The sequence below is a fragment of the Theropithecus gelada genome, chromosome 10 (assembly GCF_003255815.1).
Source record: "Theropithecus gelada isolate Dixy chromosome 10, Tgel_1.0, whole genome shotgun sequence".
NCBI lineage: Eukaryota > Metazoa > Chordata > Mammalia > Primates > Cercopithecidae > Theropithecus > Theropithecus gelada.
Window position 1 is genome coordinate 49,313,878 of NC_037678.1, and position 23,677 is coordinate 49,337,554.

The following is a 23,677-nucleotide window of genomic DNA, read 5'->3' on the forward strand; positions in this document are numbered from 1 at the left end:
AAGGCATGGAACTTCTATGATACATGATGCAAATTATCTTCAAGCTGTGGGACTCCATGCACACTAAGTATACAGAAAGCCATTTGTTTCTTTATGTGAAATGAAACCTCAAGGGCACACATTACCTCTATCTTTGTTAAAGGTGGGCTCTAATATTGGCCTATCCACAAGACAACCAAAAGATGAAAGAAGAAAATAAGCTTCTTCTCTTTTCATCTCAATGTTTTGCGAAGAAGAATATTTTTCTACCAACCTGTTTAGGACACACGCTCATTCACAGGACATGTAATGTAGAAAATAACCAAAGGGAAGAGGGTGGAAGGTGGCAATGGCTAAAAAGTAAGCTGCAAAAAGCATTAATTACAAGTAACAATCCTAAAGACAACTTCCAGCTATTCATGAGTTGATGAAAGAATCTCTATATAGTAACTACTTCTAGCACTCTCCAATCTTTCTTTCATTGCTCACCTTTTTGTCACCTTATAAGTCATTGGCATTGCTATGGAAAGGTAGAGTGGTGAAATGGAATGGTGACAGAAGTTAGTATCTAATAATTAAAATGAAAGATAGCCTTGGCTGGACACTTGAGCTTGCCTTGGGTAATTCAGGATTATGGATGATGAAGTCCTAGAAAAAGCAGTAGTAATCTGTGAACTGTATCTCTCTAAACCCATTTTATTCTAGTTCCCAGCTCTAGACTGGAGAACTTGAGAGAATGCTTAGGACTTAGTTTTCATGTTCTGGTCTTTCATAAAAATAAATCCTACTCAAGCAAGCGACTACCCTGCTTGGCACTGGGAGACACTAGCTGCCTCTAAGCAGACCCATCTCCCTGTAAGAAGCTCCTCACCAGGCTAGTCGCAGTGCCTCGGAGCAAACTCATACCTGCAGAGCTATTCTTCATCCACGTCTGTTACAAACTGTGAATGGTGCTCGGGTGACTTGCTGTGCGTTTTGCTTAGATGGAGTTTTACTGCATGTTTGCTCACAAATGTCCGACAGCACAACTTACACTTGAATTTAGAGTCTGTGTCCTCTTCGACAGCTATTGTTTCCGGAGACCTCTGAGCCGACGATACCCGGGAGATCTCTTGCTCCACCTTGCTTTGCTGGTCCACTGACAAGCGAGTCATGTCCTTCATTTGGAAACCCAGGTGAGATTCTAAGTGACTGATGTAGGTAGAAGGGGTTCTGAACTGGGAGGCACAGTCACTGCAATAAAAGATGGGGTGGCCTTTGTCCATGTTTTTTAGAAATTTCGTCCCGCCCGTTTTCCTAAGCTGGTACTTGACGTTGGCCAGCCAGTGACTGATAGTGGTCATTGAGAGTCCCGTAAACTTCGAGATTTGCATACGCTCTTGTGGGCCCAGATCAGACAGCAGGTATTTGCCCTCTGACGTCTGGAAGAGGCTGGAGGCAAACTGGGCTTGTAGAATCAGAAGATGCTGAGGATTCCAGTTGGACTGCCGGCCTTTTCTTTTATGCAAAGTTGAGACTTCACTGGAGACATCCTCAAAGCGTCTGACATCCATTTCCAGCTTCATGGGAGGGATCCTGGAAGAGGAGGCTGGCTTTGGGGTGGTGGCTTTGGGGAGGACTTTGACCATGTCGGCGATGTCAGACAGAGCGTGCTTCTGAGGTGGGGACGTACAGGATTGTGCTTGCGAGGACTCAGCTTTCTTGCTTTTGGACTTGGTCAGGTCGATGGGCTGATCGCTATTCTCAAACAGGTAGCGCCTGGACACGCTGGCTGGCCTTGTGGAGGTGGGACTCAAGACCGGCTTGTCTATGACACTGAGATTCGACTTGTGGAACATGGAAATTGTGCTTGAACTTGGGCTGGAGCAGGAAGGTGAGCGCAAGGGCTCCGTGGCTTTGCCCAGGTGATTGTTCAGGACGGACTGCAGGGCGCTGAGTGGGTTGATGCATGGCAGGGCCGGGGCGTGGTTGGCAAGGGCGCACCCATTGCTCAGAGCAGACGTGGGCTCCAGGGGCTGGGGTTTCTCCTTCTCGCTGCCCTCTTTCATCAGCTTGTCCTCCTCCTTCAGGGACCCCAGCTCAGTCTTTTTGGCTTCTGGAGGTGTTTCGCTTTTGCGGAAAGAATCGCCCTCACTGTGGCTGAAAGATGAGGCCTCTTCATGGGGACTTTCTTTCCCACACTCCTTCACGGCTTCATCTTTGTCTTCTGACTCCTTCTTGATTTGAGTGTAAGGGGCCAGGTGTGTGGGCACAGAGACGAGTGGCATCATTTTCCACTTTGGTGCAATGGGCCTCAGCTTGTTGGTGAGATTAGGCCGGATCTGCAGTACCTGGGATCCCATAGGCAGAGGCGGCTTGGCGCCCTCAGACAGCTGGTAGGCTGCGTGGATGCTGGGGTAGGCACTCCAGCTGGGGGCCCCGTTTTGGGCTTTGTTGATGGCTGTGGTGACAGTATTTTCCAAAGATTTCAAAATGTCCCCTCCACCCTTTGAGCCATCTTCCAAGTCCTCCTCCCTTAGGTATTGATATTTGATGGTAGGGTCTAAAGGTTTTTGTAGAGGATCTTCATAGTCCTCGCTTTTCACGACTTTCTCATCCCTGCTGGTGTCCTCTGGCCTTTCTTTTTTACTCTCTTTCTTTAGCTCAGTTGTAGAGGCTGCACAATCTGATACTGAGTTACTGGATGGCTTGGGAGCCAGAGAATCACTGTTGGGGGCCTCGGACAACGACTGCATTTTCTCCACTGCTAGCGGGTCTAATACCAGCTGCTTCCCTTTCTTGGAGGCAGAGCTGGTGACCTTGAGAAAGTGACCTGTGACCATCATGTGGGTGGTGAGCTGCTGCAAGGTGTCATGGGAGCTCCCACACTCCATGCACTTTAAGATCTGGGACTTGCAGGCCTCAAACTGCCAGGTGTAGCTGGCTCCATTTTGGTAGCCATAGCGGTTGTTGGAGGACAACTGCAAGTTGGCGTTCTTCTGAGAAAAAGAATCTGCAAAAGATCCTGTGGTTGAATCGGGGGAACACGGCCGATTGACATCAAAAACGCGTTTTTTCGCCGGGGTGACCATTTTCGAGGAAATGGTTGGGACTGGCTCCTTCAAAGGCACTTTTTGGTAATGTTTTGTTTTAATCATGTGGACGCTCAAATCTTGGAGGGAATCGAAGGAGTCGCCACAAAACATACATTTCAGAACCTTTTGAGCATCCTCCTTGTCCATATCCTGGAAAGCCCTTTTCCGGGGCTTTGAATAGCTTGTGGGTCTGAGCTTGTCCTTTTTGCGGTTGTCATCTTGATAGTGGCCCGTTTCATTCATGTGCACAGTCAACTCGACTAGGGTGTCATAGGCCGCGCTGCACTGTCGGCACCGGAATCTGCTGGCCCCTGTGAACACAGTCCCGCACATCTTGCTGCTCTGCCGGTACAACTGCACCGAGCTGAACAGGCTGGGTTTCGAGACGGACCTAGAAGGCAAGTTCTGCTGCAGGCTTTTGGACAGAGCGTCTTGGTGCCAGTCAAAATCACTCTTGTTGCTGCCGTTTCGGGTGTCACAGTTCCGCCTCTCACTACCGGACAGCTTGAAGCCAAGGCCCAGGCCTGACCAGTAGGAATCCGACAGGATGTTGGCGTAGACAGCAGTCATTTTATCCATGCAGTTGTGTGCTTCATTTGGAAGCTTGACGTGAGTGTTTGCTTTCTTGTCCGAGGCATCTCGGCCGCAGACACTCTTGATGTCCGACACCTGATCACTGGCGTCGCTCAGCAAAGACTCATTCTCGGCATCCTGATTGGACAGATGACTTCCCGGAGAGTTCTGGTAACTGAAGCAGCCTTTTTGCTCTGGGCCCGTTTCTAGCTCCTCGTCCGTCCCTGTGTCATTGCCACCCTGCAGCGGAGCTCCTGAACCGCTGTCCTCCTCCTCCTCCTCTTCTTTTATTTCCTCCTCTTCTTTCAGCTGTTCCTCCTGGGCGTAGCCTGCAAGAGAAGAAGCAGCGATGAAACGACAGTAACAGGCTCCATATTCCATTCCAATTTCCTCACACAGACTAAGTGTTTCCCATGCCGAACTGAACAGTGACTTGATCTACACTTTTATGCACTGTGAGCAATGGACGCAGGAAAAGCCAAATGGTGTTTTTCGTGCCATCTACTGTGTGTGTGTGTTTTTTTTTTTTTTAAATTGGCAGGAGTCATAATTCTTTATAAATGCCTAGGGTCCCAAGTTAATAATTTTCAGGTTTGAGGAATATCTTTCTAATATTCCTGTAGTGGGATAGTTGCTAAATTCATGTCTATGACTTTTAGGAAATCTGGATTGAAATTCATATCCCATTAAAGTCATACCTCTACAGAGAAGAATGTTGGCCCATAAGGAGACTAAGACTTGACTCTTGGCATCTAGATGGTAAACTTTACCAAGGCACTTGTATATATTGGCATATAACCCCATAAATAAATCATTTTCGAGTGCTCAGAAGTAATTTGGATGCACAGCCATTATATTTTTTGATAGCCACTGTCTTTTTGCTATAACATTTTTATTTGTAGAGAATCACACAGCAGGAAGAGAGATTATGGAGTATGCAAATAAAATCTATTGATCATTGAAAAATTATATAAGCTCAGCAAATATAATGACTTTAAAATAATCGCAAATGGTACTAAAATGGGAGATTTGGCGACTATCTTATTATTCTAAAACAGGTTTATGAAGACCTTTCCAGACAAGGTTGAAAATGCCCTCTCGATCTTGTGCCTGTAATTTCAAATGCACTGTGATTTGTGGGTACCCGTCATGAGATGCCAATTATATATTTGATTTGTAGATGCAAAATGCTATTGGGGATGCATGCTTTCCCTTCTCTGAAAGGATTTAGGACCAGTAATTGCATAGGGAAAATGAAGACATGAGCGAGCCAGTGCAAAGGGAATTAATGGGCAAATATCCATCAATGGAGATGGGGAATGTGACATTATGCCTATGGGCTCATTTTCTTCACCTGGCCTTTTCAGAACCATGCAGATAAAATGCAACCAAAGAAGTCCCAAAGAAAAGGAGATCCAGTTTTAGGTTTGCAAGGCCTGCACAATCTTAATGCAATTTTTTTTTTATGAACTTCTATCTCCTCTGTCTGTAGCAGGTAGTGACTTGGGGAAAACCTTAGAGCAGGCTCTGTTATTTCCAGTCCCTAAGGACAGAGCTTGGAAAAGGAGTGGCCATGCACTGGAGGGCCGTCCAGTGAGGCAGGCACAGAGAATTAGAAGAGAAGGGGGCTTGCTAGGATAAAGCAGCAACTCCAAAGGCTGCCACTGCTGCTGAAGATAAAGAATATTTATTGAGCAATTACTGTCTCCTAGGAAGTAAACTAAACACTGCAAATGCATTCTTTCATTTTGTCTAATATCTGCATGAAGTAGCCACTATTATTTTCATTTCACAGAGGGGGAAACTGAGGCTTTAAGGTAAGGAAATTCACCCAAGGCCACACAGCTAGCATTGCAGAGTGAGGACATACACCCAGGTCTGCCTGATGGGAGAATGCCTGAACACAGGAGATGTCCCTGTCTTTGGATTGCCAACCTAATGAAGAAGAACCCTTTGAGGAGACCCAAAGGCTAAAGGTTAAGCAGTGGAATTTCATTGAAATGTCACTAAATAGATAACCACATCAGAGGGGAAAACTGTGGGAAAACTGGAGACAAGAGCCCATGATTTTAGCGACAGAATACCATAAAACAAGATGAAACATATAAATTCAGTCTAGCCATGAGTTTTATGGTTGTGTTAGTTATTTTCCTGCTATTGGTGTGGTGTGTTTTACCTTCCTAGCAAATTGACAGGTGGATTTTTTATTAAATTGGCATTACTGGTCTCTAGTCTCAAAAATTGGTTTGAAAAAACAACAACTACTCAATCTAGTCCAAAACCCATTAATAAGCGGTCACAACTTGCAAGAAAACTGTAGTTTAAAATGACCGTACGGCCGAATTAGATTATTCCTGTCGGTATCATACCATTTTCTTTTTCCTGGATTAACTTGTGTGTTTGCAAAAAATAGGTATACCATTCAAGGAGAAAGTCTCTGTTATAAAATTAATACACTAAATAACAACTTGATAAAATAAGTTGTTACTGAGCCAAGTAAAATACATCAGGGAATCAGACAAATTTCACCAATCAAATAGGGTCACTTTGAGAATGAAGGGAATGCTATTAATCCGGAACATATGCTGGGTCAATAGGTATTCAGCAGGATGGTCCAGGCTAAGACACGTGGTGACCACACCTATGGCTCACGTAATCACAGCAACCAAGAAGCAAGTAAAGAAATTTGGGGGTTTGGTGGCAGTGAGGACTTTCTGTCATCACAATTGGCTAAGGGAGTTTCTGGGTTTCATTCATCTCAGTATTTTCAGTGCCTAGCACCGTGCCTGACATTTAGCAAGAAGTTGGGAAGTAATTCATGTTATTTTGTGTGTATATTGATGAAATATACATACATGCACTCTAATGCTTGCGCCCATGCGTACACACACACACACACACACTCTGCCCATCCAATACAGTCATTTTCAAACTAGGAGAAAAGAAGTGTTCTTTTTTTTTTCACTGATATTTGGAAGCAGAGCTTTCTGGACCAGCTCAACCTCACAATCTACTTTGTCCTTCTAAATGGATTCTGCAGAAGAAAAGTCAGAGATAGCAAACGCCTCCCCCACAATACAGATAAAATTTTCTGCTTAATTAGGCATTGACATGTTTACTATAACCTTTACAGAAGAGTAACTCGTGCCGAGAGACCCTTTTTGTCTGTTTTCCTCTGCAGAGCAGACTAAATCTCATGCACTGGATAAGGTAAGGCATTGAAAAGCCTCATACAAAAAGTGCCAAACATCTGTCAAAGTGAGTGTATTTTAACAATGGCTGAGGGTTCCAAGGAGTTTTTTTTTTAAAAACACATTTCAATATTATACATCTAAAACTGTTCATTTGACTTAAGTGATTTTGTTTGCCACCAGCAGTTGGGGCAAGAGAGGAAAAGCAGCCAGAACAGGGGTGATCTGGATGAATAATGAATATCAGTCTCTCTCTCTCTATTGATGACTTGTTTAATAAGATTGCATCATGTGCAAGTCTTAGTATAAGTGGATGAGTGGCAAGTGTATTCTTACGAATACTTATTTAATGAAAGAAAACTATCACAGTGATGCCAAAGCACAGGACGAAAGAACTGTTCTCTACACAACTTCCTTGTTGATTGGGGGTCGAAGATCGAACTTCATAGTGGCAAAAATTTCCTTTTCCAACCTAAATTTCCAGTTTCATCCATTTCCCCAGCTTGACTCCGGCCACATGAGATGTCCCCATTCCTGGAACAACTGATTCAAGAGCAAATCTGGTGCATTCTTTGACTGAACTACTGACTCAGGAGAACATTTTTCTCCCACTCCATGGCCACTGCCCTAGCCTGGGCCACCATATTGTTCCCTAGGTTGGACAATGAGCTTCCTGCTTCTACTTCCCAGAGTCTGCTCTTCAGTGAACTGCTAGAAGATTCTTCGTAAAAGGGATTAGGTCATGACGTCCCTCTGTTTTAACTCCTGCACTGTCTTTCTGTTGCGCTTACTGTAAAATCTCAACCCTTAGCATGGTCTACAAGAGCCTGCAGGATGTGTCCTTGGCCAACCTCCCTGCTCCTCTCTCAGCACCCATGGCCTGCTCTTCTTGCCTAGGAAACAATAGCCTACTTGCTCTTCCTTGAGCCCACCAATCCTTCTCCGGACTGAGGCTTTCTGCCTTTGCAGATTTTTCTGACCAAAAAGTTCTTCTTCTGCACCATCACATAGCGGGCTCCATCAAGTCTCAGCTCTGATGGGCTCTTCTCAGTGAGGCCTTTCCTGATGTCTCCCCTGCTCTGTGTAACTATCCATCACATCACCCTACTGCCTGAAATCCCTGGAGCACTTACCAGACTCTGAAATAAGCCCATTTGTTTATTGATTGATGTCTTCTTATACTGTATGTAGGGTTAGAATATCTATCCCCATGTAGTCAGAATGCTCCTCCCCAGTGCTCAGTTCACATCCTGGCACAGAGTGATGTCGACAAACTATTTGAATGAATGAATAGATTATACAGTAAAAAGGTTTATTCCAGCTGCAAACTCTGGCTCCGTTCCTCAGCAGTGCAATTGGTACTTCTGGTGGGTAAAGAGCTCCCCACCCCCAGCCCATGTAGATCGATGTGAAATACAATCATAATAATCAACTTCACTCAATAATAAAACCAGAGCTGTGTGCCGAGGCTCACACTTGTAATCCCAGCATTTTGGGAGGCTGAGGCGGGCGGATCATCCGAGGTCAGGAGTTTGAGACCAGCCTGGCCAACATGGTGAAACCTAGTTTCTACTAAAAAAAAAAAAAAAAAAAAGAAAATTGGCCAGGTGTGGTGGCGCATGCTTTTAACCCCAGCTACTCGAGAAACTGAGGCAGGAGAATCACATGAAGTGGGAGATGGAGGTTGTAAGGAGCTGAGATTGTGACACTGCACTCCAGCCTGGGCAACAGAGTGAGACTCTGTCTGAAATGAAATGAAATGAAATGAAATGAAATGAAATAAAATAAAACCAGAGCATCACCATAAATCATCTTTTCAGAACAACCCAGCTACCAACTTCCTTGCTGTCCAACTTCTTTGAGCTGTGGATTTATACTCCTAAGTATAAAGGCTGCGAATAAGCAACAAGACCACAAAAGCATCAGAATCTATGCTCCTAATGTGAACAGACTTTGATTCAACAAAGATTCACACATGGGAACTTTGAAAGTGTGGACTAATTTTATCATGGATAAAGTCCATTAGCTGGTCTACTACAAACAACATTACACATGTGTTAGCAGACATACATATTACAGTAGCCTTCCCCTGAATTCTTCATTTAAAAAAGAAGAAATATTATTGGAGAAGAATATTTTATATGCTGCATTTGTTTTACCCTAATAGTATGTGGGTAAAAATTACAAATAAACCCTAACATTTTATTTTCTTCCTACAGAAATTTTCTTTCCTATGAAAGGTTAATGGCTGGGCATGGTGGCTCACACCTGTAATCTCAGTACTTGTGGGAAACTGAGGCATGAGGATTACATGAGCCCAGGAGTTGGAGACTAGCCTGTGCAAAATAGCAAGACCATTTCTACAAAAAAAATTAAAAAAAATAGCCAGGCATAATGGTGCATGTCTATGGTCCCAGTTACTTGGGTGGCTGAGGTGGGAGGATCACTTGAGCCCAGAAGGTTGAGGCTGCAGTGAGCTGTGATCACACCACTGCACTGCAGTCTGGGTGACAGAGCAAGATCCTGTCCCAAAAAAACAACAAAAAGAGGAAAACAATTATTTTAAAAAATATACTACCTCAATTGTTTCCAAACCTCTAGTCAGAATGATTTAAATGAAATTCTGCAAAATAATTCATGGGTGGTATGGTGTTCGATACCAGACTTTTGCTGGGCATACGTTTCTGTAGTCACCTTGTGAGTCCACAGTAGTGTTTACAGTAAAAACACTGACAGTTTTAGAAATGGCAGTAGAAGTGGAACCGTTATAACATAAGAACAATTAAAAACTCAAGAAGGTTGATTTTTAAAAACTAAACCAGAATTCAACCAAGACCTCATTTAAAAACATATCCGATGGTGACAGGATCATTTTCGCTGATCTACTGCACTAAATGACTGTTTAAAGTCACAGGAAGATGCCACAGGGTTCAAGGCAGACGTCAATGAGGAGATCGTGAGAATTTCTCAGCGTGTACCCAGTAGCTACAAAAAATGATGACTCGGAATAAGAGCTCCCTGTCATGTGTCTCTAGTGTTTTGGTGACTGTGGTCTAAAAGTCTGTTAATATGTATATTATTATTGGCACTAATTGGCATGCATGTTGGCAGGCTGAGTAAAGAGATACAGGATTCAGTGTTCAAGGAAGCTGAGCTATTCTCAAGGGTAGCTAGGCCTGGAGTGAGGGCCTCTTGGAGGGCCATGTGGAGGGATCCCTCTGCTTTTTGTTTCAGGAGAGAGGACGTCTAGAGAGCTGTGGGATCCTGGCACCATTCCTGAGCGCAGATTTCATTTACAGAGAATCCAGGTACCACAGGCCAGGGCCCAGGGTGTTTGCTGGCTGGAGAAGTTATCTACGTTCATGCACATTTTTAAACAGAAAAATGTTCAAAAAGAAACATAAAATTTGTGGTGTGTGGATTTTTATCCCTGGCATGCCACATATAACATAAGTGTTACTGATATATACGGATCGAGAGAGAAGAGTTTACTCCCTCCTCTGTCTGAATGTCAGAACCAAACAAATAGAACTCTTTGTTTAAAGGACTGCTGGAGATGGCGTGGGTACAGTGATAGGGGGCCATCCTGAGCCCATCAGAACTCTGCGAAGGTAAATAGGGAGGTTTCTGGTGGTCATCCAAACAACAGTATCTCTTTTTTTTCAATTTCCTGAAGATGGTTCGGTTAATTGGAATGTTTTACATGTACCACGCATGCATCCCAGGTGGGATCTGTCTGAACACTTAACATATGCTTGTTGCTTCTTTCTTGGGCCATCGTTACAGCTCTTTGGACTGTACAACGTTTTCTAATCACATTTTGTGAGTTTCTCCACATCTCGGTCATCAGCAGAAAAACGGCTAAGCTACTTGAAGTCAGGGGAAGTGGATACTCTGTCATCCCTTTGTGGTTCATCTGCTTATTCATTCAATCAAGAAATATTTATTCTGCAGTTACCACATGCAAGACACTTTAGTGGAGTTTCACTGGGACTTTCGTCACAGCGGGTCTTCCGAGGCCAAGGCAAGTAGAGAGGTGAGTTATGGAGAGAAGTTGGATGCTGAGGTTATGGAGAGAGAGGTCATGAAAAGGTCACACATTACTGAAGGAAGGCAGGTAATGAAAATGGGCAAAGCAGGCCAGGTGGAGGAAAATACGTTCTCAGTTGTGAAGGTAAGTAATCATGGATACTCAGCTAGACTGGACACTTGGCTGGAGGATCCTGAGGGCTGTGAGTAACAGGAAAGTTTATGACACATCAAAAGCACAGTGGACCAGGTGCAGTGGCTCACGCCTGTAATCCCAGTACTTTGGGAGGCAGAAGTGGGCAGATCACATGAGGTCAGGAGTTTGAGACAAGCCTGGCCAATGTGGTGAAACCCCATCTCTATTAAAAATACAAAAAATTAGCCAGGTGTGGTAGTGCATGCCTGTAATCTCAGCTACTTGGGAGGCTGAGTGGCAGGAGAATCTCTTGAACACGGGAGGCGGAGGTTGCAGAGAGCCGAGATCATGCCACTGCATTCCAGCCTGTCCAAGAGAGCAAGACTGTGTTTAAAAAAAAAAAAAAAAAAAAAGGCACAGCTGCTACTGAAGGACTTTCATGGAGTCTAGGAATGCCAGGTATTTCATTTGGGACAAACCATGTGGACAAAACTAAATACATCTTAGAGCCAACCATTTGCAACCTCTGAACCACAGGAACCAGGGGTTAGAGAATCTAGTGTGCTTTTCTGGTTCTCTCTCCTATCAGCTCTTTGACCTATTTCTTCATCTGTCAGCCTCAGATAGGAGTGACCATCCCAAGCCTGACTGACTGAAAGGGTCCTATCAGACAAAAGAGGAAGTGTATTGTAAACCCACACTATTCACGTAGGGTTGACGAATGGTGTTAGCATCACCTGGGAGCTTGTTAGAAATGCAGGCTCTCAGCCCCACCCCAAGTCTGCAGAATAGAAATCATTTAACAAGGTCCCTAGAGGATTCCTATGCTCTAGAAAGTTTAAGAAGTTTGGACGTAAATTGCAAAACTGTTAATTAGTAGAGAGATATTTAGCAATCTACTTCTCTGTGCCTATGTTCACCAGTGTATGTGGGAACCAGCTTTGTGAAAAGATAATACAACTTTGAGGACTTTCAGCCCCTGTCCCCTCCAGATACCAAAAGACTAAATGCCTATGGCTTAGATGGTTGCTCCTAGTTTATACTGGAAAGCACCAACCAAGAGAGAAATAAATCACTGATTTAAGAACTGATCAGTTAACAGGGTAGATAAGATGGCCTCTCAGCCTTGGGATCAGGCAGACCTTGGTTTACGGCGTAATGTCATCTTGGGAAAATTACTGAAACTTTCAAAGGCACAGCTTCCTCATCTATAAAATAGGAATATAATAGTATCTACTTCTTAAGATGCTTTAGAGTATTGCATGTGATAAAGTATGTGAAATACCAAGAATGCAGGGCTAACTTCCAACTTCTCAGCCCTGGTTCTAGGCACTTTCCAACCTCTGTACATCTGATCTTCAACCTGAACCCACAGATGGCTGAAATCAGTTGAGTCTGGCATTCTTTGTTATCCCTAAATCTTATTCCAAGCCAACAGCTTTTAGATGGTATTCACAATAGATAAGAACCAGCTTTGTTTATGTGTCATGCATAAGAATGCATAAGAAAAGAGCTTCCTCCAGTTTAGGGTTTGTTATTTAATATTAAATCACTTGTACAACGAGCCAGTGGTATGTGTGCCCGGAACTTCCGTAGAAGTGATGTACAAACATCAAATAGCAAGTTATTAGGTCATTACCCATAATGGTAATGTCTGCAATCCTCAAGAAATAAAGCAACCCACCATCTGAGAAAAAAGGTCTTTGTTAGAGGCCTCGGGCTTTGCATTGAGAGAGGTGACAAATGTTTAAAGCAGAAGGTCTCCAAGAAAAATGCTTTATATTCAGCTACCTAGAATTTCAGTCCAGCGTATATTATTATTGCGACACGTCTTGGTGACAATTTAAAAAAGCAGAGTGAGAAAATATTCATGGAGAAGGGTGAGAAGGGGACCACTTTATAAGCTTTTTGGTAGCTCCAGTTTAGAAATCATTATCCTTACATTATCCTTACACCCAGAGAGTCACAAATCAGGAACAGAGGAGAAAACAAAGTGAAACAAAACAGGGACAAAGAAACTACACAATAGAACTGAGACTTTCCCACTAAATTAAGGTTTTTAGTTGTTGAGTTTTCAAGTGGTAACAAGTATTTTCAGCAAGGCATGCATGCTTATTTTCTATACATTTATTCTGCATAAGGATATATAAACACACACACACATACTCATATAGTTCCTTCCAAGACTGGAGAGGTTTTTTTGTTTTTTTTTTTTTTCTTTTCCAAGAAAAGGGACAGTGAATCATTGTCCAAAACGACCTTCAGAAAGTATACGAAGCTGCTGCACCATCTGTATTTTTTCAGACATATATTCCAATTTTACTTGAAATAACATCATTAGCACAGCCATCCCACAGAGCTAGAAGGTGATCTTGTTTCCTTTTTGCCTGGCTTGAAGTCAAACATCTTTTCTTTTTTTTGGCAAATGCTGCTTCTCTCTCTGAAATATTTCATGCAGATAATGGATAATGACCAGTTCTCACTGCCTTTTCTCGAAAACGTCTAACTGCATTAGCCAACAATGGACAAATTTTAACCTGCTTCTTTTGCTAAGTTCATGGCTGTGACCACTTCCCATTAAAGAAAGAAAGAGAGAGAGAAAGAAAAAGAGAGAGAGAGAAAGAGAGAGAAAGAAACAAAGAAAGAAAGAAAGAAAGAAAGAGAAAGAAAGAAAGAGAAAGAAAGAAAGAAAGAAAGAAAGAAAGAAAGAAACAAAGAAAGAAACAAAGAAAGAAAGAAAGAGAAAGAAAGAAAGAAAGAAACAAAGAGAAAGAAACTCACTGTCCTCTTAGAAAAGCTACATTGGCACTGTCAGAAAGCAGGCTGGACTTTAGTTTTCTGGTGAAAAGTCTTTGCTGTCTCTAGAAGAATCACAGAAGCCTGAGGTGGAAAGAATTTTCATGGCATTGGGCCAATTTCTCATTCAGGAAAGGGCTTCCTGGCCTTGGTATCCTTATATGGCTCAGATGCTTGACTTTCCAACCTGTCTTCTTCATGTTGGACTCTCCACCAGCACAGTCATTGTTACTAGCCTGCTATGAGGACCACACTGTATGGGAACCATTTCTATTCCTCATACTTAGGAGTTGAGCCGTGTTTCCATCACGGTACAATCTGACCGAATCAAAGGATTGGGGAGAACTTTCAGTTGAAGCTTTTATGATATGCTTTCATCTCTTCATCAACATTTCTGTCAAGTACTGCTCAGCATATACTTGAACATGCATGCAGGGATGACTCATGGAGTGCAATGACCTGCCCGGTTTCCATCTCAGACCTACCTCATCACTGTCCATTTTGCTTAGGATTTGAAAGTCAAAATTCTTCTCCTTGTTCCCCAAACTCATCAAATTCTTGCCTTCTTTAAGGCCCTTGAAATTCCATTCCCCCTGTATACAAGATTCCCCCTTTTCCTATATCTAAGTCTTTCCTTTTAGTCTCATTCTTTTAGTTTCAGCTCCAATGCCCTTTGTCGGATGGGTCATCTCTGATCACTGTACCCTCCCCACTTACTCCTCTGAAATTACCAACAACCAAAGTTATTTTCTATCTCAGCCCCCCGTTTTTCTTTTGTTTACCTTATTTCAGTTTGCAATTGTACTTACTATGTACTTGATTGTCCTCTAGATAAGACTGTAAGCTCCCTGAGGGCAGGTCAAATCTATCTTGTTCACCACTGTATCCCATTGCTATACCCAGCCCACCTTGTTCAAGTATTTGTTGGATATATAAATAAGAAAATGAATGATTGGACCCATAAGTGAATGAGTGATTGCATCAGTGAAGCATGGTTTTCTATCCAACACTTAGATTCCATCCAAAACTTAGATTTTATTCATTGCTGCCAATTTGCTTTCAAGCCATAGAGAAGCAACAACAAAGTATCTTTTAAACAGAATATTGCTTTGGATGGTTGAAGTGTGCACATGGATTTAAACTCATAGGGTGGGTTACTCCCTCTGGGAAGTAGATAAATCAGGTACAAGTGTCATGTGAATTCAGGAGCCCGCAATTGTGACACCTCTTACTCTCTGCTTCTTCTTGCCTTAAACCCTACAACTTGGCTTATGTTCATTTGGCATGAGGCAGTCCAAGAACTCATCCCCTATAAAAATATAAAAACTTAATCTCTTATCTCACCTTTGCACTTCAGGCTGAATGAGTTAATTAGATCATTATTTTTGGCAGCTGGTTTCTTCTAGAGAAGAAAATGGGACCCCAGGAGCCAGCTAGGTCACCATAATACTCTTACTCAGTAGTTCTGGGGGTGATTTTTGTTCCCCAGGGGGACATGTGACAATGTTTGAGGACATTCTTGGTTATACCTAAAGAAGCTGTGTTGCTGGTATCTGGTAGGTAGAGGCCAGAGATGCTGCTAAACATCCTTCAATGCACAGGACGGTCCTTACTCAAAGAATTATCCAGCCTCAATATGTCAATAGCTTAGAAATGCTGCAAAGTCAAAGTCAGCTAAAGCTTTGGGAATTGACGACAAGGAAGTGTGACATTCGTGCTCTTTCTAGTTGTCAGTGAAGCAAGGGTCTGCACAGAGAAGAACACTCTATTATTAAAAGAGAACTATTAGGTTGGTACAAAAGTAAAAGTAATTACTTTCTTTTTTTTTTTTTTTTTTTTTTTTTGAGACGGAGTCTCGCTCTGTCGCCCAGGCTGGATTGCAGTGGCCGGATCTCGGCTCACTGCAAGCTCCGCCTCCCGGGTTCACGCCATTCTCCTGCCTCAGCCTCCGGAGTAGCTGGGACCACAGGTGTCCGCCACCACGCCCGGCTAGTTTTTTGTATCTTTTAGTAGAGACGGGGTTTCATCGTGTTAGCCAGGATGGTCTCGATCGCCTGACCTCGTGATCCGCCCGTCTCGGCCTCCCAAAGTGCTGGGATTACAGGCTTGAGCCACCGCGCCCGGCCGAAAGTAATTACTTTTAATGGCAAAAACAGCAATTACTTTTGCATCAGCCTAATAGAGGAGAAAGTGTGTGCACCACCCTCATAGGTGTTCCAGGATGGAAGAGAACAAGGTCTGCAGCAAGTCCACCCTGGTTCAAATCTCATCTCTGCCATGTCCTGCATTGTCATCTTGAGCAAACTAACAACTTGTGTGGGGCTCAGTCTCCCCGTCTATCAATTGGAGATACTACTAGTACCTGCCTCAAAGATCAGTTTGAAAATTAAGTGAGATAACTGGAAAGAAGTCAGAACGCCTGGTAAAAATAAGCACTCGATATGTCTGCTCTCATCACCATCACAAGAACAAAAACCTAGTCATGAAGAATCGTGTTATGGAGCCGGATTTCTCAGGATTTTTTGTATTTGCTTTTTCAAGTTTTGGCTGAAAACATTGTTTATCAGACTTCTAGCATTATTCTCAATCAATTCCTTCTGGATGCATTTAAATCCCCTTATCACATTGAGTATTTTTATATTACAAGAAACAAACAAATAAAAAAGTTAATGATAAAAGGGATTAGCATTTATAAACTACGCCAGTAACTCCACCAAATAAATCCTGACCTATTTCAGTTCTTAATTAACTAGGTTAGCTTTTAAATGAGTCAACTTATATGGAACAGCGAGTCTGAGCTGGGCCAAACCCACACCACAGAGTTACACGAAGCAGTACTTGGGAACGACCCAGATTCTGGAGATACTTAGGTCTTCATACGTAGGTCTTCGATCTTTTTGAATCGACAGTTTGGATAATCTAATGGAAAATTCTACAGATTTTTTTGACCCTTTGACTTAGGTTAGGGTTTTAAGAATGAAATTTCCAAGAGCTGGCATCTTTTTCTTTTTTTGTTCCTACCTATAGAGAAAATGGGTAACTAGGAAGAGGCTTTAGGTCACTTTATCAGCATCCTCCTAATAGTACCTAATTGGCCATTTTCCCAGGACAGGAAAGTTGGGGAAGACAGCACTATCTGGTGATTTAATATTCTCCATTGGTGAACACCAATAAATGGTTCATAAGACAGCCACTGTCTTGTTCTTGATATTCTTTCTGGCTTTTTGTCTCTGTTTCATTTTCCTTTTGGGGGTTATTTTCCCTTGCTTTTTAGTTATTCTGATGTTAGTTTTCAGACAGTTCTCAAACCACACTTACAGAAGTCAAACTCCCCTAGAAAATCATATCTATCTATCTATCTATCTATCTATCTATCTATCTATCTATCATCTATTTATCTATCATCTATCTATCTATCTATCTATCTATCTTTCTATCTATCATCTATTTTAACACACAGTTTATTGTATTGTTTTATTTGCTTCTGGGAGTAAAAGATAGTTTTTCTTTTCTTGGAGAAATTACCAAAAACAAAACTCAGATCTTTCTTTCTGACCTGGAAGAGGATTATTAGGCATGGACTGAGTTCCTGGAAAAGCATCTTCTTATATGCAGCTTCTAACACCTTCGAGTGACCCTTAGGAGATACAAAGGGAATTTGCAGTTGTACCTAAAAATAGAGATTCAAAGAGGACCTTGGTAGTTACTTATAAGCATTTAAAAAGGAAATGTGCTGATTCTTGAGCAATGCGGAAGAGATCATTAGTGTTCTAGGGTACATCATAGGAGACACTATGGCTGCTTCCCAATAAGTGTGGGTGAGATTGGTCCCATCCCAGGTCTATGTGTGGGCGCTGAATCATCAAACCTAATCACCTTGCCATAGCATCCTATTTAGGTTATTCAGGCTGGGTCTAAGTCAATTGGTGATTGGCATTCTCAGTTTGATTTGATGGTTAAGAAAGTAAGGGATTTTATCTTTTGTTTTTCCTATTTTCATATAATATTTCCTATTTTCATATAATAACATATCATCATCACTTTTAGGAGATTTGCTAGTTAGTATGAGGAATGGCAGCTGGAGAACCAAGTCAACATATATGAGATCACAGAGCCAAGAAAATTTCAACCTTGATCAAACTCTACCTGAAGTTTTTTGTCTTTGTACTTTGAAATTTCCTGAACAAATAATCCCCTTTACTGCTTAAGATAGTTCCTTGCAACCCAGAGCTTCATAATATATCTAATTTGTATATGCACATTTTATAGTTTTGTATAGTTGTTACTTCACAAATTAGATACATTTTTATAAATGTGTACAAATTAGCCTTGCTGTGCCCTGACATTTTTTCATATTATACATTGTTTCATTCCTTGGTGTATATATTCTTCAGCCCCTAATGATTATGATGGCAAAGTATTATAATTTTTTTGTTCGATAAAGTATAAGGTAATTATTTGCTATTCTGTCCATTAATTTTCCATGATGATCTGGTTAATGCTGTAAAATTTGGGATTGCTGCTCGCAGTCAAGCACCTAATCCATTGTTATTTATCCATTAGCAATTTCAAATTCCAACGCCACTTCAAATGGCATCTCCTCCCCAAGGTCTTCTCTACTACTGGACAAATCAAATTGTGATTCTTGACCTCACCTCCCAGGTGGTAAGCTCTTTAAGAACAAAGGGACGATGACTGTTTATCTTTATATGCCCAGCACTAGGAGTTTTTGAGCACACAGTAAGGACTCTATAAATGTTCTTCTTTCTCCTTGCTTGCTTTGTATCCTGTGACTACATAAGATCTTGCACATAGCCAGAACTCCAGAATCCTACTTAAATAGCACAGCAGAGATGGTGCTTACCCCAGGAGGGTCCCAGCTTCCTGAGAGGGCACTACATTAGAGACACACTTGGTAATGTCTAACACACCCTTAATGACTCAACTGGGGTGATTTTGCTCCTGGGGACATTTGTTAATGTCTGGAGACATTTGATTGTCACAACTGGGAGACAAGATGCTACTGGCATCTAGTGGGTAGAGACCCAAGATGCTGCTAAACATCCTACAATGCACAGGACAATTTCATGCAACAAATACAGAGACTTATCTGTGTGGTTCATTGCTTTATCCCTAGTGGCAAGCCCAGGTCTTGAGGTAACTCTTTCCTGTTTATGTCCACCATCCATTTCCTACTGTTGGCCATCTTGGTGGGATTGCTCTGCCCTTCTATTTTTGCAATTTGGATGAATTAACAATTGAAATCACCCTTCCCTCCCACTTGATGTTAAAGTAGGTAGTGTAGCTCTTTTTTTTTTTTTTTTTTTTTTAAAGACATAAGATTGACTTGGGACTGACTTACGGACTTATGGCATCATAAGGTCCAGGCTGTATAAAACTGCTCTCTTACAGATACTTTGGGAAGGAGATGACAGAACAGAGATTCTGGCCTCTGGGAGTTTAATTTCATGGGAGCCCAGTGCATCTGGACTGTTTTCCAGCAAAAACAATATAGATTCCCTGCGTGTGCATTGTGTGTGTTTATGTCTGTGTATTTAAATATCTGATCATTTGTTTAAGGAGCAGGGAGGTGAAACGAACATATGAAAACTTTCTCTCTTCTTTCTCTTTTTGGTGTTTTGTTTTGTTTTTGTTTTACTATGGCACAGAACACTAGGTTGGCCAACCAAAATCTTGCTCCATGGAAAGTGAATTATGACCCTATGACTCAAAGGTGGAAATGGGCTAGAGTAGATCCACTTCACAATTCTATTATAGAGAGATTGTCTTTTGATTCTGCCCCTTTGGTCCTCACAGACGTACTAGTTCCTCCCCTTTAGGTGAGCTACACCATGTTCCTCCCAACAAATTCCTTGTTTTTACTCGTTTGCCAAAGATAATATTTATCACTTGCAATCAAAGACCCCACTGTTTGATAGATGGTGCTCAATACATACTTTGAATCAAAGAATGCATTTATACTAACCCAAATGGAATGACTTCTTAGCAAGTTTGAGTAAATTAAGCTCAAACCACTGGTACATTGCTTGGGATTAAGTAGAGGGTAGGTATTATTATTTAGATGTTCATAGACAAAAGGGCAGAACATAAAGGAATGTTAGTAAGAACACCCTATTTCGGGATACCAAATATTTCCTTCCAAAGCCAGAGTCCCCTGTATCCAGATGTATATCTTTCCATAGAGCAAGTCTATATATGTGGATTTGCCTTAAAAATGCTTTCTGGAAACATATCATCCCCCAATGACTTGACTGTACCCGTCTCGAGTACGGTTGCAGTGCTCGTAGTCTATTGTGTCAATAATCTGCATATTTAAGAGTCCCCACATGCTCGTTGAGACGATAGATAGAGCTGGTACAGTCTACTGGGTCAAAAATCTGCTTTAAATCGTCTATATACACAGTCGGTTGAGTAAATAACAGCATTTTCAAAATGTCTCTAAATATATAATAACATGATAAATCGCATCAGCTCCTAAAGAGGCAGCCTCGCTGCCGCTGATCAGGAAAATGATGTGCACTTTAACAAGCCACTTACAAATGATCTCATCTTTTTCCAGTCGTGGGAGCATTATCTTTTTTTTGTCTATATGTTTCACATGCAGAGGAAAGAAACTCAGATGCACGCACACACACCCATGCACACTCACACAGAGAAAGAGAGAGAGAGCAGGGTGTATATGTATGGTCAATATCTTGCATAAACAAACTGGGCTTGAGTCAGTTGTGCAATTGTAGGGAGTGAAAGACCAGAGAACAATATTCTCCTTTCTTTGGTTTGAAGGTTTCTACCATCGCTCAGCTGTGTGTGATTCAGATAGCTAAGCTGGGCTCCAGACACACAAAAAACTGTTTAAGTCAATTAGAGGCATTGATTTTGAGACCTCCATTTGACCTCATTCTGCTGTGAAGACAACCTATTCTACATTGCTTCATAAGAACCCTGTTTGCTTACGAATGGCTTCTATATCTACAATATCCTAATACCTATCACTTAGTAAGTATCTTACATGAGTTGTTTTAGTTGAGTCTCACAGAACTCCCATGGTGGAGGTGATATTATCAGTTCCATTTTTGAAGACGAGGAATCTAGGTTTCCAGAAGTTAAACAACTTTCCTAAGACCTGGTCTGGCTCTGTCAGGTCCCCACGCAAACCTCATCTTGAATTGTAATCTGAATTGTAATCTCCACGTGTTGGGGGTGGGACCTTGTGGGAGGAAGTGATTAGATTACGGGGGCAGTTCCCCCGTGCTGTTCTCATAATAGCGAGTGAATTCTCATGAGATCTGATGTTTTTATAAGGGGCTCTCCCCTACTTCATACTGTACTTCTCTCTCTTGCTGCCATGTGAAGAAGGACATGTTTGCTTCTCCTTTGCCTTCCGTCATGATTGTAAGTCTCCTGAGGCTTCTCCAGTAACGTAGAACTGTGAGTCAATTAAACCTCTTTCCTTTATAAATTACCCAGTCTCAGGCAGTTCTTTAGAGCATCGTTGAGAACGAACTAATACAGCCCAGAAACTGGTTGACTCTAGCTTTGAAGTGAGTTCACTGGACCCCAGACCCAGTGCCCTCTCATGGCTGTGTACTAGCATACTCATGGCATGTCAGTTTTCCATGATGCCCTGCCATTACCAATGTGTATAGTGGAGGTGTGCGTGTTTCTGCTATAATGCACTGTGTGTTCCTAGACAAACCTTGCATTTTGCACAGCTTTGCAGTTAAAATTATGGTGCTTATGGGAAAAATAAGGTTAGGATAGACCACTTACAAAGTAAGCAACTTAGCATCCAGAGAGTAAGCAAACAATAACAAACATAATAAAAATACTGGTTGGGTTAGAAACACTTGTTCAATTCATAATAAATAAAGGAATGCCACACTAAATAAAAGGCTTTACCAATGTAAATAAATAAGTGATGGTAGTTAGATAGAAAGGAGTTTAAAGAGGTAGTGAGATTGTGAAGTTACAGGCAGGTCAAATTTTTAAAAATCAGGGAAAGGTGACAGTCAGGCTTCTGAGGCAGATTTACATGGTTAACCTGAGCTAAGAGGATTGGCTTTTATGAATTGACTGCTTTCTTTGCTGAATTCAGCCATGTTGTGAACTTTGCATTTGGCTGCTGTTACTCAGTGGTGCTAAACAATAATGTGTTGGAAAAAATTACATGTGCATCAATGTGACGTTCTCATTATATTCTTATCATTAACCTATTTACCAATCAGGAATGAACTAATCTGCTTTATAGGAAGATGAGCTACAATGGAACAGACTTTATTTTATCTTTCATTCTTAAAGACCTTTCATGTTCAACTAACTCAATTGCTAAAATCCTGGGCACCTCACCAATAAAATCTTAACTTTGAATTAATTACTCAGGCAAACCAACTTAAAATAAAGATTGTAAATCTAAATAGTTTCTAGGCGACAGAATTTACGTCTCACAAAATCTCTCTCATTATTGGGGAGATATAAAGAGAGAGCATCCCTTTTATTCAAGTACCTACTGCGTACCTGGTACAGTATGCAATATGCATGTTATTTTGGAAATAATCCTGTGAGGTAGGTATCTTTACCTTTATGTGAGAAATTTGAGGCTAACAGAAAAGATGCAAGTGGCTTTCTGGTAGACAGTGGCAGAGGCAGGATATGAACTCAAGTCCTGGCCAGGGGTGGTGGCTCACACCTGTAATCCCAGCACTTTGGGAGGCCGAGGTGGGTGGATCACTTGAGGTCAGGAGTTTGAGACCAGAATGGCCAACATGGTGAAATCCCGTCTCCACTAAAAATACAAAAAAATTTGGCTGGGTGTGGTGGCCCACGCCTGTAACCCCAGCTACTTGGGAGGCTGAGGTGGGAGGATCACTTGAACCCAGGAGGCAGAGGTTGCAGTGAACCAAGATCGTGACACTGTACTCCAGCTTGGGTGACAGAGTGAGACTTCATCTCAAAAACAAACAAACAAACACCGCCCCCCCACCCCAAACACACATACAAAACCAAGCTCAGAGACCCAAGATCCAAGCATCTTCCACCTCAACTTTCTACATTGAGACAGTAAGTGATGAGGTGCGCTCCTAGGGGACTGAAAGTGAAAAATGGTCTCAACTGGAAACCTCTCATGCCACCTTGACTCCTCCATGAATTGATCCCATCCTTGTGACTTACTGTCACTGCTTAATACTCTTAGCAGTCAGAACGAAAGATGCATCAGATCATGCCACTTCCCTGCTCAAAACCTCCCAAGGGACATTCTTCCCACTCAGAGAAAAAGCCAATGTTCTCACCATGGCCCTCAGATTTCTATGTATGTTAGATCTCCACCTGGTCTCTAATGCTTTCTTCTATTTCCCTCTTCCTGTATTTTCTGCTGCAGTCATACTGACCTCTTTGCTATTTCTCATAAGCCAGGAATATTCCCATCTTAGGCCTTTGCGCTGGCTGCTGTCTCTGCACTTTTCCTAACTTCCTTCCAATCTTTGCCTAAATGTCATTTCCTGATGACACTTTACTCCAGTCACCCTATTTAAAGTTGCAACCGGTCTCCCCATTCTTTCAGAACTCCCAATTCCCTTATTCTGTTCTATTTTTCTTTTGCCTTCATACTTACCAACTTGTAGCTTACTGCAGAATTGACTTCTTTATTATGTCTATTGTTAATTATGATCTTTCTTTGTTAGTTTGTAAGCTCTGTAAGAACTGGTATCTTTGTCTCTTTGACTTGATGCTGTATGGAGGCACCTGTGCATGGTACATGGTCAGTCATCAAAAAAGTATTTGTTGAATGACTCAGTGAAAATTTCTTGAATCTTTGACATTTTCAACACCAAAAGGAGAGCAAAACTTATCCACTCACCACAATTTTTCTGGGTTGGCTG

At 42.0% G+C, this 23,677-nt stretch overlaps 1 protein-coding gene across 5 annotated transcripts in view; it reads right to left on the reverse strand.

The window, feature by feature from the left end:
- TSHZ2 (teashirt zinc finger homeobox 2) overlaps positions 1–23,677 on the reverse strand; it is a 508,851-nt gene that overhangs the window by 225,518 nt on the left and 259,656 nt on the right. For 2 of the 5 annotated variants that reach the window (XR_003121535.1, XM_025400141.1), the window contains exon 1: positions 886–4,254. Coding sequence is in view for 4 of the 5 variants with exons in the window: in XM_025400141.1 (XP_025255926.1) it covers positions 894–4,007 (3,114 nt within the window). In the remaining variant the exon portion in view is untranslated. Of the gene's footprint in view, positions 1–885; positions 4,255–23,677 lie in introns of those variants that run through there. The other 3 variants (XM_025400142.1, XM_025400143.1, XM_025400144.1) reach the window with 2 other exon arrangements.